Here is a 14,553-nt window from a genome sequence, read left to right as displayed (position 1 = left end):
GAGGAATAATCAAAACGAAATTTTGCATATTTTTTTTGGGGTGGGGGCTAAATGGCTTTCTCATAATTTTGATCGAATGATTTTGATAAAAAAAGAGCGGGGGCGAAGCCTAGTTGCCCTCCGATTTTTTGTTTAATTAAAAAGGCAACTAGAACTTTTAATTTTTTACGAATCTTTTTATTGGTAAAAGATTTACGTAACTTATAAATTAGCTTACGTCAAGAACTTTTGTATTCTCATGTTTTTATTACATGTATGAGGGGATTCACCCCATCGTCAGTACCTCGCTCTTTACACTAAAGCTTAAATTTTATCCCAATTCATTAAGAATGACCCCTGAATCACAAAAGCCGTAGAATAAATAGTTGAAATTACTAAAAATACTTTAGCGTAAAGAGCTAGGTATCATAAGGAGGTGAGCCCCTTATATGGGTAATAATTTCTGTTTGTTTTAAGTTTTATTGCTGTTCCTTACTTCCAGGTGAAAAAGCTTTTTCACATTTATTTTTTAATTTTTTTTTTTAAATAATGCTAGTAAATCCTGCTCTCCCTTCATGGAAGTTTTCTTTTCCCATGACAAATTCTCGATGGAAAGTTCCCCCAGCATATCCCCCTGTTCTCAACCCCTCCCCCCAACCAAAAAAATCCTCCTGAAAACGCCTGTATACTTCCCAATTACCATTACTATATGTAAGCACAGGTCAAAGTTTGTAACTTATTGCCCCTCCCACGGGGACCGTGGGGGAGTAAGTCGTCCCCAAAGACATAGTTATAAGGTTTTTCGACTACGCTGAATAAAATGGCTATCTCAGAATTTTGATCTGTTGACTTTGGGAAAATAATTAGCGTGGGAGGGGGCCTAGGTGCCCTCCAATTTTTTTGGTCACTTAAAAAGGGCACTAGAACTTTTCATTTCCGTTAGAATGAGCTCTCTTGCAACATTCTAGGACAACTGGGTCGATACGATCACCCCTGGGGAAAAAAAACAAAAAAAAACAAAAAAACAAATAAACACGCATCCGTGATCTGCCTTCTGGCAAAAAATGCAAAATTCCACATTTTTGTAGATAGGAGGGTGTGATTTTCGTTAAGATTCTATGACTTTTAGGGGGTTTTTCCCCCTATTTTCTAAAATAACGCAAATTTTCTCAGGCTCGTAACTTTTGATGGGTAAGACTAAACTTGATGAAACTTATATATTTAAAACCAGCATTAAAGTGCGATTCTTTTGATATAGCTATTGGTATCAAAATTCCATTTTTTAGAGTTTTGGTTACTATTGAGCCGGGTCGCTCCTTACTACAGTTCGTTCCCACGAACTGTTTGATACGCATTTCACTGCTATAGGAAAACAGCATTGGCTTCAAACGTCGGAGATTGACCTTAACACTACAATACTAATAAATCCTTTTTCTGAACTCGTTTCCTTCTTTCATATTCTCCTATAATCTTTGCATTACATAAAACTAGAGCTTTACTGAAAACACAAAACATATTGGAGTTTCGGTATAGTAAAAGAAAACCATTTTAGGACATTATTTACAGTATGAAAATAATATGTTTTTGGATTGTTGTTTAATTTCCTTTTTGTTTAATTTGGCATCACATCTGCACAATAAGCTCTATCAAATGATTTGCTGTCATTTTAGATCTGAAAAGGACGCTTTATTTACTTTACTTGGCAGATAAATTGAAGTGAGCTAGTCTTTTTCGAGTATTACCAGGTAAAACCAAGATGTTACCTGACAAATCAGTCCATTATCTTTGTATGCCGCTTAATGACATAACAAATTTAAAGAAAATACTTATTTTTCTTCCTGCATTTTTAAGATAATTTTAATTGTAAATTGAAAGTTACTGATATCTCAGCTCGTGCAAGACTATGAGAAGCGTTATAGCTTAACATGCTGTTGTAAGGCTACGTGTTTACTTTCTAAACCAGTTTCTATTTTATGCTTGGCTAACTGATATAATATCCAAATTACTATTATTGTATGACTACTTTAGTTGTGCTCTAAAGGGTTAAAATATCCTTTGGACATGAATATAATCATTTTTGAAGAACTCTGAAAAAGTTATGAAGCCTTTCCCTCTCAAACAGACAATCTAGCTCTCAAGTCTTTCTGTATTAAAATGAACTGTGTAATAAAAATTAATTTTTAAGTAAGAAATTACTGGGATTTTTCCTGGGATTATAATTTTTTCTTAAAAAACTCATAAGAAATTGTTTACATTCATCTTTATCACGCTTTTATAATTTGGACAAACATTTCAACGGGGAGGGAGGTGCTCAAACCCCCTGGATACGGCCTTGCTTCTAAGATATGGTATCACAAATGGATTTCCTTGATATTCTAGGTATAACTATTATTCTAGATTAGATTTTCAAGGTTTTCAAATCCTAAGCATAATCTCCGTGTCCATCATAAGGTTTCATGAAATTATTTCTTATTTCCATAATGCTCTTATACTATCAGAAATACGAACCACATTAATTTGAAACTAGCTGAGTATTCCTGCAAAATATCAGGTTTGAAACGTAAAAATTATTAGCCATACTCTGCTAAACAATAGATTTTTAGACCCTGATAAAAAGAATGTAGTATGGTACTAGCTAATTGTTTCAAAATTAGAATCAGCTTTGGTTTGAGTTTAACGTTTTAAATAAGTTAAATACCATGGAAAAAGGGCAAGAAAATATGCGCTCTTCAATATTAAAACTGAACTGGACAATGAGAAATTATATCTAAGTTTCTTATAGTGCATTGATTCCTCTGGTGTTCTAAAAGTAACTATTTGTCTTAGAATGGCTTACGAGGTTTTCAAAAACATTAGCAAAATTTTTTGTATCTCCAAATTATTTCACTAGTCTCCCTAACCTTCTAAACACCAAAAGACTTAAAATATACAGTTGTTGAATAGCAATAAAGAAAAGAAGTTGGAATGTAACCTGACAACTAAAATTATTACAGAAAAAAATGCAAATAGGTTTTAGCACTAAAATTTCTGTATATGCTATACATTACAAATTATTTTATCCTGTCCATTGAATAGAAAAATAAGTTAATAATTTAAATAAGCAAAACTAACAATAAATAAACCTTCTTTTAATATACAACGTTGAGTGGTTCCAATATTAGATGCATACACTTATCCAGCCCCTAAGTGGCAAGAGATTGGGGTCAGGGGCATAATATTTCGTTGGACAGAATAACTTAAGTATGGACAGATTGGACATTAGGCAACTGTAGCTCCAGACCTCAGTTTGCCTCCCAAGACTCCAATTTATCTCACGAATTAAAATTTAATGTCTACAACAATCTCGTCAAAACTCAGAAAAACCTTAAAAACTCAAGTATCCGACGAAACGTGTCAGATCTCTTTAGTACACCTTTTCCCTTTTTGTTACTATTTGGCTAAGTTTTCATATTTCACTGTTATTTTGACTTGATTTGGGATAATTAGCTCTAACCTTCCCCCCTCCTACGATTTTGAAATATTACACCACTGGTTAATGTTTTTATTTAGTGATATACTAAAAATACAGTTGTAAACAATCAACTGTATGACTTCTATTCCCTTTCGAACCAAAATACTTTGCAAGTTAAAAAAATAATTGCATCATTTTCATGAAAATAGTGAATTATCTGAAAAAATAATCATGTAGAAGGGGAAAAATCCAGATTGAAAAACAAATACCTAAATAAAAATAGAACGTTTGACATTGTGATTTAAGTTTAACTCCTTATTAACTGGACCACGACTCTGTTAATGTAATTTAGTCTGTTATTTTCTGCAGGACCATAATTTTATAACTAATTACGGGGTCTTGGGGAAGGAACATACAATAAGTGTTCATATAAACCTCCAGAAATGGCTGCTGGACCATTTTCATTAAAAAGATACCGGTTTTTGCTTCCAAGCTTTTACACTTGAGAGGTGGCACCAAAAGGGTTATTTTAGTGCTATATCAAACTTACAGATTATAGAATTGATAAAAATCACGTAGATATGACCACCATCTTTCAAATGAGCCAATAGTCATCACTAAAAAAGTCCTGGTAGCCCACTAGGCCCAGCATTTTGTCTTAAAACACGGCATCAAAAGTGCCATTTTTAGTGCCATCTAGAGGTTGTAGATCGTGGAACATATAGTAAGAATGTAGATGTGATCAAAAGCTTTTATATGAGCTATTTAATGGCTGTCTATGATGTTCTGATAGTCTGCTAGCCCTACCCCTTGAGAAATGGGGCACAAAGCGCCGTTTTAGGTGCCAAATTAGTTTTTTATTGTTTTAATCTTCTCGATGCGTGATTGTATGGGTAGAACTATATACATTGAAAGGATATTTATATAATGTCAGTAAGAAGATCCAATAAACCTAAATTTGTAATTGTTACAAATGATGATCCTTGGGAAACTCCACTAATACTACGCTTCTTATAATCAGGCTTTCACGTTTTTTTTGTGTAACAAGACCAATTTCTTTTATTATTTTACATCTGTTTGATTAATTTCCAAAATTATCCACCATTTCGTTTTAGTGCTCAGTAGCTGCTGATTAAAAAGGGTAGAATATATCAAACAATTCTTGTAAATGACCTAATTTTTGGAATTTTCAGTGAATTATTGAGGCTGTTTTTTGGTGTATAATAGACTAGAGAAAAATATTTGAGTATAAATATATTCAGAGAATAGGGGGCTTAAATTTCAAGTAAGGTTAGTTTCCGGTTTATTGGCGGATTATATCAGTATCTTATTTTTTATTTTTGCTCATGGTGCAAGGTCTAGCTTCAAATTGATTTGATAATATGAACACAATATTTTCATCTAATGGGTATGCTAAGGTACACTCCAAATATACACTCCCCGTTCTTACAATACGTATAATTTGAGTTCCAGACAAGTTCAATATAATGAAAGACTGAGTTTTTGCAGTCATTGTATCGTCTATACCATTTTCAGATGGTTGTAAGTCTTGATATAAGGACTGCATTGTGAACATTTATCAACGTCGAATGGGATTTATATAAGGTTAATTGCAGAGTCGGATTTAATTTACTTTACATACAAGAGAGGAAAGTCCAACCATTTCAAGTTTGTGTGGGGACTTATCCACGAACCTAGTGCACTAATATTTTTACAAAGGCCACTTCCAGTTTTGAAGGAATTTCACCATTGATAAATAATAATTGAGTGCAGATGCGTGAACCTGTGGAAACAAGTTGCTAGTTGGTGATTGTATGAGGAACAAGTAGTTTGATATTATGCCTACTAGCTCTCAGTTTTTCCACTCAAAAGTAACATAGGCTATTGGGGATTATGAGATTTCTCATGATTTATTTTCCAAACTAAATGTAATTTACTAGTTTTAACATCTATAAGTGTATTTGTAGTGTTAGTGTATGTCTTATATTCATTTCCCTTGGCTAAACCTTTGATTCCGTATATGACCTTGGTGGTATCAACATGAACTGTATGTAGCTTTTATAATATGAGAGATTGTTACTAGCGCCCACCATTGTTCCATTTATGTACACACAGATTTGTCTAAATCAATTATATAATACACAATTTTCAATGAATATTCCACCAGTAAAATTTGGCTTTTCATTATCAGATTTCTCGACTAGTTTATACAAATCTTTAGATGTGGAATATAAATCTATCAAATAATCTTCACTGGATTGCATTTTCAAATGGATTTTTTTAGAGAGTGTCTGTTGTGGGTAGATTTAAGTATATTTAAGAGTTAAGGAGCGTATATAAAACTTAAAAAACGCAATGGTTTTAAACTTACTTAAAAATATATGTTTTCCCCCATTCATTGGGGGGGAAACTGCCCTTCTCTCTTTCACCCCAAAACGATACCTATGACTCTGCTCAAACTTTGGTAGGAAATATGAAGAGATATCAATGATTCTGAATATTGAGCGTGAGAGCATAATGAAACGACAAATTATGCCATCCTTCCCAATAAGTTTGAGGCACTTCTCTCGTCAACAAGCCGAGGTCGGAAAGAAACTTTGAAACACCTTATATTGGGGAAGCAACAAGGAAAAGACTGAAGAGCTATTTTTGCAAGAACAAAGTATAAGAATAACAGCATAAGTAAAAGTTTAAGTATAAGCACAAAATATAACCAAGTATACTTATATAAAAGAGTATAACAAAGTATACTTATACAAAGTATAACAAAGTATCTCAGTATAACAATATAGTCTTGTTGCTCTGATCAAAGCTGATCAGAGCTAATTTGTACGTATTCTTCTTCAGCGCCAACCCATATCAGGATTACCATACTTGTCTTGAGAGAACGAGCCTTCATTTCATGCTTGAACATTGGAGCTGTGGGATCTTGTATATGTTCATATTCCGACATAAGCAAGTGAAGCATTTTTAGGAAGGATTTATTGGTTCAGCCACACTATGTATTATTAATAAGACAAATTCTTAACTTTTGAAAGTATCGACTGCAGCAAAAAGAGAGTTATCCCAATTTGAGCAATGTCATACGTGCTATATTCACCAGTTTTTATGGAAAGGGAGGTGTACAACACGGTTTAATCAGATGAAAGTGCACTTAACCAGCCACAGACACTGACGTTGGAGAGAACACTCAATGCTAAGATCAACGTCAGTGTTATTGATGCTATACATTAGAAAATAGAATTGTATTCAATCTCCTCTGAGTTAATTTCCTATGTAGGGGCTGTCTTATTTTTGTATAAAAATGTCAAAACCTAATGTAGAAGGAAAGAAAGAAGACGTTTTAGTGGAGGAAACGATTGAGACAATCGTTTAGAATATGTGGCCAAAAGACTAGATAGTGCTCACGATTTAAAATTGGGTTGTAGTAGAAGAAGATGAACGAAAAGATGCACAAAAGCTCAACATAAAATTTCAGGATTTATGTTGTCAAAAGCTCAACATAAACAATGGCTTTATGACAGCTGTTCAAATAGTTACATCAACTTTTAAAAACAAAAACAGAACTTGATCTGGAATGTTTTGAAAAAATGTCATAAAAAAACAACTTAAAGTTTTGGATATTTTAATATCCCTTTTTTGAGTTTTAATACATTTACTATAAAGTATTCAAAGTAGCTACGTTATAGTAAATGCGCAAAGTATGTAACCAATGATTGGTTTCTGTTTTTTTAGTATGTCTATAAAATTTTATCCCTAGTCTGGTCGCTATTGGGCTCCTTTTTTTGTCCTCAAAAGTTTCTACTTTCGGAGAAGGAAGTAACTAATACATAGAAACCACTTCACTTTCTAGTGATGCAGGGCTATTGTCTTGTCAATGACTACATAATTAAAAAAAACAATTGTTTTTAACTTAGGATTTTAATTGTTTTTCCCTTTACTTTATACCTAAATTTTCCTTCTATGTTTAAAAACAATTACATCTATATTTTTTTGTGTTTGTCCTAGAAAAGTGGATAAGTATAAACGTATATACATTCTACTTTTAACCTTTTACCTTTAACCTTTAACCTTTTACCTTTATTAAGGCTATCTGGCATTGTGAACACTTCCTTACTTTGTATTTTTGAATCAATATTTTGAACCAATATTTTCTGAACCAAAATTTTGGCAGGATAGTGTCATCAACTGTCATTTTTCAGTTTTCAGTAATGTATTTGCTCCATTTTAAGGATTAGTATGATTAAAGGATATACCTTAGTAGGTATTTTAACATATAGTATTTATTCAAATAGTTAGCCGTTATCATAGGCTAGACCTGACAAATTTCAAGTATCTACATATATCTCATGTTTGAATTATTTCAGGATATATATTTTTAAACTATAAATTATCTAATGTATTTTTCTGACTTGATCAAAGTCGGCACTGAGAGTTTTAATTGGCTTTAGTTAAAAGGTTTTTATAGCATATTCTTTTCCAAAAGACTGGACAAACTTAGCTTCCCTTTCATTAAGAATGGAGATAAATCCGCATACAAAAACTACTAAAGAATAGGTCTTATGGAAGTTACAGAAATGACATTCAGAATCGAACTCTTAGATTGCTTTAAAGAGATGAGGGAGGTTAGATATCTAGTTTATTTTCATGCTAAAACAGGAAAACAAGTCTGTAATGTTTAAGGATACCTATGCAAATTAAGGTAAGAAGTCAACTACGTTACCAAATCTCCAGCTTCAATTTACGCTAAATGTGAAACGCTTACCGGATGGATGTTTTAGTCACAATTAAAAACAAAATTTTAGAATTGCAGGGATAAAAACTCCCAAATTATGAAGTCATGATTCTTCTAGGTGAATCTATTTGCTTCTTGAAGACATGACAAAGAGGAAAAAGGAAGAACTAGTTGAATCTTAAATCTGTTGGATGCTTCAGAAAGTTCAAAGAGGTAAACTTTGTGACTGTCAAGTGAAATGTCCAAGAGTATTGATACTTCCAGAGGTGGGAGAACCTGGCTTCCCAGGCAGGTTAACCATAACAATATGAAAAACATAATGTTATTAAGTAATAATATGTAAGAAAGTCTACCTCTAAGTCACATTTTAATCAAATAGATTTCTCTTAATAATTTAATTGTTTATCTAATTGAATTTGCTGTCTCTTAGGATATATTTTTCTTTAAAGACAGCTAATTTTATAGCTTTCAGAACTTAGTACATAAGGAAGCAAATGCAATGCAATCCATCTAATAGTAATACAATATTATTTCAAAGGCAATAAAATAGAAGTTATATATAAAATATATAAAAATATAGAAATAGAACTAACTTGATATTAATTCTGTGATATTTTTTACATCTTGAAAACTTGAATTCACCAGATTTAACATTGGAAACAGACTTATGATTTAAGACCGCAGCTGCTATCCTTCCAATTAAAGATGAAAAAAGAATAAAGAAGGAAAAAAACACTAAAAGGTCAGCAAATATTTTGGCAATAATCTTCTATCGCGTCACTTCTGACGCTCAAAAGATGGAAGGATAAAAAGTGCAAACAAAACAAAACTAGCCTTTAAAATTTATTTAATTTTCAATCAGTATATGAAGTATGAGAAAAAAATCAATCGCAAGAACAAACTTAAAAAGCAAAGACATGGATGATTTTCAGCAAGTTGAAAAACAGCCACAAAAAGAGAAAAAAAAATTTAGCAAAATCTTAGCAATTTCATCTTTGATGTTGAAACAAAATGGGAATAAAGTATATATAAATCGATCCTAAGCTATTATATTTGATTGATTTTGAAAAGGAAGTTTAAGTATCCGTTTAAAGCTTAAGCTAATCATAATTGAAGTCATTTAAGAATTCAAACTTCAGCCGACCAGAAATTACTGTCAAAGATAAATTCGAACCCAAAACAAATCGAATATAAAATAAACAATTAGCAAAAAATATTTTTGCAAAATCTTTGCAATTTCATCTTTGATGTTGAAAACAAATGGGAATAAAGTATATGTAAATCAATCCTAAGCAGTTATATTTGATCGATTTTGAAAAGGAAGTTTAAGGATCCGTTTAAAGCTTAAGCTAATCATAATTGAAGTCATTTAAGAATTCAAACTTCAGCCGACCAGAAATTACTGTCAAAGATAAAATCGAGCCCCAAAAAAAAATCGAATATAAAATAAACAATTATTTTAAATAGAAAAGATTCATTTTTCAAAATTGTTGCATTAACAAGAAATCAGACAATTAATATAATCAAAAGAGAAGGAATAAATGGAACTGAATTGAATATTTAGCATATAATGGATATTTAGTCCAGGTAATTTCGTCAATTCTTGATTCATTTGGATATATATTGTTTTTCATAAAATGCAAATGACACTAGACTTTGGAAGGTTTTCAGTTGGCTGGGGCCCAAACTCTTGTATGTAGTTCATTAATGATGAAACAATTTTCTCTCCTATTTTAGCAATATAAGCATTCAAAATATCAGCCACTTTCTCCAATTTATTAGTAGTCGATTCATCTTTTAAACTAATAAATTCAGGAAACTTAGACTTCCTTTCTTTTTTTATAAAAGAATTAATTAAAGACCATATTTTGCGAGGAGAATTTTGAGCTTCTTCGAAAGACTCTTTATAATACAATTGTTTCAAAAATCGTATAAATAAGAGTATCAAATAAGAACAGGTTCGACATTCGACAGGTAAATAAAAATATTAAGAAAGGCCCTAAATATATAGACAATATGGACTGTAATAACGATCAGTAGAGTCACTAACGTATATGTACTAAATTCATCATCATGTTCTTCAAATAGCAAATCAAATGTTGCCAATTTTAAAATTGGTCTGTCATCCCCATTAATACGACGTTTTTACCAACATTTTATATGTTGCTAACCACAATTTATAATAAAAATACATTTTTCAGTGATTTTTAAAATCCATATCTGGCCGTTTTGTATTACCAAAGCCTTATTACTGATGAAAATAATACTTATTTTTACAGTGTTCAGTTTTTTACTAAAGAAATAATACATCAGATTCTAATTTAATTTCTAACTTAGATCTAATTTAACTTTTTACTTAGAATAAGATTATCTTAATATTGTATTATACTTTACTCAATATAGTTTCCAAAGGAATTTCTGCAACTTGAAATAAATGGAATGAAATAAATAATATTTATGTTAATTTATCCTAATATCTCTCTTGACATCTCCTAAAATTTCTGAATTTTAAACCTTTCTGTTCTGTTTAAAAGTTTCAACTTAATAGTCTTAAACATTCTTGAAATATTTTAGGCATTCCACTGCTCCTTTTTAATTAGTTCAGCATCCCATCGAATATTTTTTAAGAACTTCTGCTTAGGAGTTTGGCTTTTCATTGAATATTGGATATGCACATTTTTGACATGAGGGGTACCCATGGTGTCCTTGAAATGGAAAATATTTTATTGGATCAATCTTTTTTTTATTTATTTACAAAATACTGTTACTCATTGGTTGGTGCAATATTATAGAAATTGACTTTAATTTCTGGAGCTGATGGTCTAAAGCTAATATATATTATAACTGTAATTTTTAGAAAATGTTGAATAATCCATGTCCATTTTAAATTAGCCATTAAATTTATGGCTGATTTGAAAAGTAAAATGATTGTAAGTGACAGAATTCGTTGCTCACTAGTTGTTTAAACATTGATAAATTTCATATTTGGAAAATTCTGAATAATCAGTCTACATTTTAAATGTTAAAACCTTACTAATTGTTGCAATATCATCAAAATTGACTTTTATTTTTGGAGCTAATGGTATAAAGGTAATAAACGTTACAACTTTATTTGTTTGAAAATGTTGAATAACCGTTCTCGAATTCAAATCAGCTATCAAATTTATGGCTTATTCGAAATTCAGAATGATGACAAATGATAAAATTCAATGTTCATTAGTTGTTTAAATTTTGTTTAATTTTCGATTTAAAAAATTTTGAATAATTTGTCTATATTCTAAATTTTAAAACTTTAAGATCTTTTTCTCATGCTGACCAATGGTTGGTGTTTCTCACATACCTATCTCCTGATTCACTTTGTTTGGCTGGTAGAGCAATTACTGATTTTAAATCAGCAATGAAGCGCATGTCTTTTCTTAAATGTTGAATAATTTGATAAAATCTACTAGCACAGGCAAAATTGCATGCATTAAATGTGTGCAATGATAAAACATTGGAATTATTGTAGTTTTTCAATGTATTTATATATTATGCACTCGGTTTTTCTTTCTAGAGGATTTCAGACGAAATCAATCGTATGAAGAAGATTCAATTCAAGGACAGTAGTCTTATTAAATTAGAAGTGAATATTCTGAAAGCTGAGGCCACGGACTAGAATAACAATTCTTCGCAAAAACTACTGTTTATTTGATACTGTTCGTAAAGGAGACCTAGAAAGAACAAAGGAGCTAATCAATGATAAAAATACTGTTGAGAGGACGAATTTAGTTATTTTAGCTTGTGAACATAATAAGGTGGACATTTTTGAATACCTACTTAGGCGTAATGGTAAAATTCATAATAATTCCTCTCTATTTATAAGAGAAACCACAAAATTTCCAAGTGATAAGGTTGAAACAGGTCATAATCCCAACTATTATCAGCGAAATTAAAGGTAAAAAGACAATTCAATTCAAGGACAGTAGTCTTATAAAATTAATGGAAGTGAATATTCTGCCAGCTGAAGTCGTGGACTAGAGTAAAAATGCTTCACAAAAACTACAGTTTAGTTGATGCTGTTCGTCAAGGAGACCTAAAAAGAACGAGGGAGCTAATCAATGCTGACAACTCTGTTGAGGGCACCAATTTAATTATATTAGCTTGTGAAAATAATAGGGTAAACATTCTGAAATATCTACTTAGCAGTAATGGTAAAATTCTGAGTAACTTATATTATGGCACAAGAGAAACTGTGATATTGCCAAGTGATGAGGATGAAGCCTGCCACAATGCCTTCTATTACGCTTTACGATCTGGTAATGTGGAGCTTCTAGACACACTCATTAATAAATGGCCTGGCAATTACTTTGCTGTGCATCTGATGGAACTTAATGAAATTCTTTCTCAAGCTTACGAAGAATTAAAACTTAAGAATGTTGTATTATCAGATGAGATAAAAATTTTTGTTGAGGACAAGTTAATAGACTTCCGTTTTAGCTTTAACTCTTTTGAACAAGATAAAAATATGAAGAGTAATCTCAATAGTATAAGAGAGAGGATTGAGTTATTACTTCAAAATATAAGTGTGTTAAGAACAGAGTACTGCAACGGAGAAGAAATAGATGGAAAGTTTTTATTTATAGCAAAGTTTATTACACAAAATATAAATATATTAAAGCGACAGTTGAAATGTACCTACAATAAACTGCCTTGGGAAGAAATAGAATTTTGTTTAATCTCTTTTATTTCCTCTCAAATAAAACATCAAGAAATTAATTTGTACTGTAATGTCACACTGAATAGAAATAAAATACTTAATCACCTAAAATATTTTGCTGAGAAACTTAAAGAGGAAAAAGATCATTTAGTATCCGTTAATATCGAAAAACTTATTAAACTCCCAAACTTAAAGCGAGGGCAAGTTGTCACAGAGATCGTTAGCAATTCTCCTGAATTCGGAGAACTGTATAGCGATTATCAACAAATTAGAGATATTCATTCTTTGAAGAAAATCAGTGATATTATAAAATTAGCATTATCTGTTTATCTTAAACAACGGGAAGGGAAATTAATTATTTCTAGGGTCTTACAAGTTACTGGTGAACATTTAAAAAATACTCTCGAATCTCCTAAGTTATCTACTACAACAAGTGAGCTTATTCTTCAATCATTACCAAGAAACACTAGAAAAGTCATCGTAGATTTACGTAATTCCTTGTCACATGCCTACTCGCTCTCAAAGAGAATGGAGATTGAGGAAAATACAAATGAAATTTTTTTTGAGGGGATTCAAAAGGATCTTAAAGGAATTTATGATGTAATTACTGATATTCTTCACAACAGTAAAATGCGAATTATCAAAAAACTGCTAGATAGAATTTCCAGTTGTAGAAGTCTGAATGACCTAAAAGAAGTTTCTGAAATGTTTAGCAACGTGGAATTAAATGAAATGACTGAAGAAAGTTTAACGCTGATAGAAGATGAAAAGCTCGAAAATCTTGTTCAACAATTAAAGTATACTATAGCTGACAAGACGAATCATGAAAAGCGACTTTTCGATGAAATAGACATTATTATTAATCTTGCGAAAATGAAATCAACAAAAACCAGAACTGATTCTTCTAGGGCGATTATATTATTGAAGAGCCTATTTGTTAATTTGAACAAAATTCTAATTGACCTTACTGATGTTGAAGGACTGAAGTCTTATGCTAAGGAAATACTAAACAATATTCCTTTTCAAATAGACTCGCATAACCGTAAGGAAATTTTCCTACTATCAATGAAAATTTGTCGCAGTGCTCTGTTGAGAACACCAGAAGAAAAGAAAAGTGAAGTAGAAAAATTTGCATATCTGATTTATCATGCAGCCGACTGTGGAACAAGTGATATTAAATGGGTTGAAGAATTACGAAATGAACTGAATGATAAAAGTTTATTTATAAATAAATATAAACAAAGGAAGGAATACAATATAACTGAAGAGAAATATAATAATTTACTGGAACTTAAGTTGTCTGAACTGAAAAATATTTTAAGAAAAAATGAATTATGTGGTAACTTAACAGAAAAGCTCCCTTCCTACAAAAGAGATAAAAAGTTACAAGGAGTCATAGAAATGCTTGTTCTTGATATTTTGTCGATTTTAACTAGATCAGAAAATCATCTTGAAAACAATTTATTTTTTTCAGGTGAAAAAACTCCTTTATTAACTGGAAAGTGTTTGCGGAATCATTTAGCCCACTATAATGATATAATTGATCTGATGTCATCTGATCCCTTATTAACAGTTATTTTGATCGCTAAAAAACTTATTACAGACGATAGAGGAAAAAGTAACATAAGATTTAGCAAGTCGATAAAAGAAAAATCCTCCAAAACTGAAAAATAAATTTGATCAAAATCTGAC

The 14,553-nt window shown here is 31.1% G+C and overlaps 2 protein-coding genes across 2 annotated transcripts in view; both read left to right on the top strand.

The window, feature by feature from the left end:
* The window catches only part of LOC136040238 (uncharacterized), a 218,125-nt gene that overhangs the window by 34,764 nt on the left and 168,808 nt on the right, over positions 1-14,553 (top strand). Inside the window, 1 exon segment of the mRNA XM_065724447.1 lies at positions 8,284-8,378. The gene's annotated coding sequence lies outside the window, so the exon portion shown is untranslated.
* LOC136040308 (uncharacterized) lies at positions 12,190-14,535 on the top strand. The gene has a single exon (XM_065724550.1). It carries the CDS (start codon positions 12,190-12,192, stop codon positions 14,533-14,535), a length of 2,346 nt encoding a protein of 781 aa, XP_065580622.1.

The sequence above is a fragment of the Artemia franciscana genome, chromosome 20, assembly GCF_032884065.1.
Source record: "Artemia franciscana chromosome 20, ASM3288406v1, whole genome shotgun sequence".
Classification (NCBI taxonomy): domain Eukaryota; kingdom Metazoa; phylum Arthropoda; class Branchiopoda; order Anostraca; family Artemiidae; genus Artemia; species Artemia franciscana.
The sequence above is the reverse complement of the archived record's forward strand: the minus strand, read 5'-3'. Positions and strand labels throughout refer to the sequence as shown.

Excerpts from the sequence above, each read along its gene's own strand:
- LOC136040308 (XM_065724550.1), top strand. The coding sequence starts at position 12,190 with ATGCTTCACAAAAACTACAGTTTAGTTGATGCTGTTCGTCAAGGAGAC.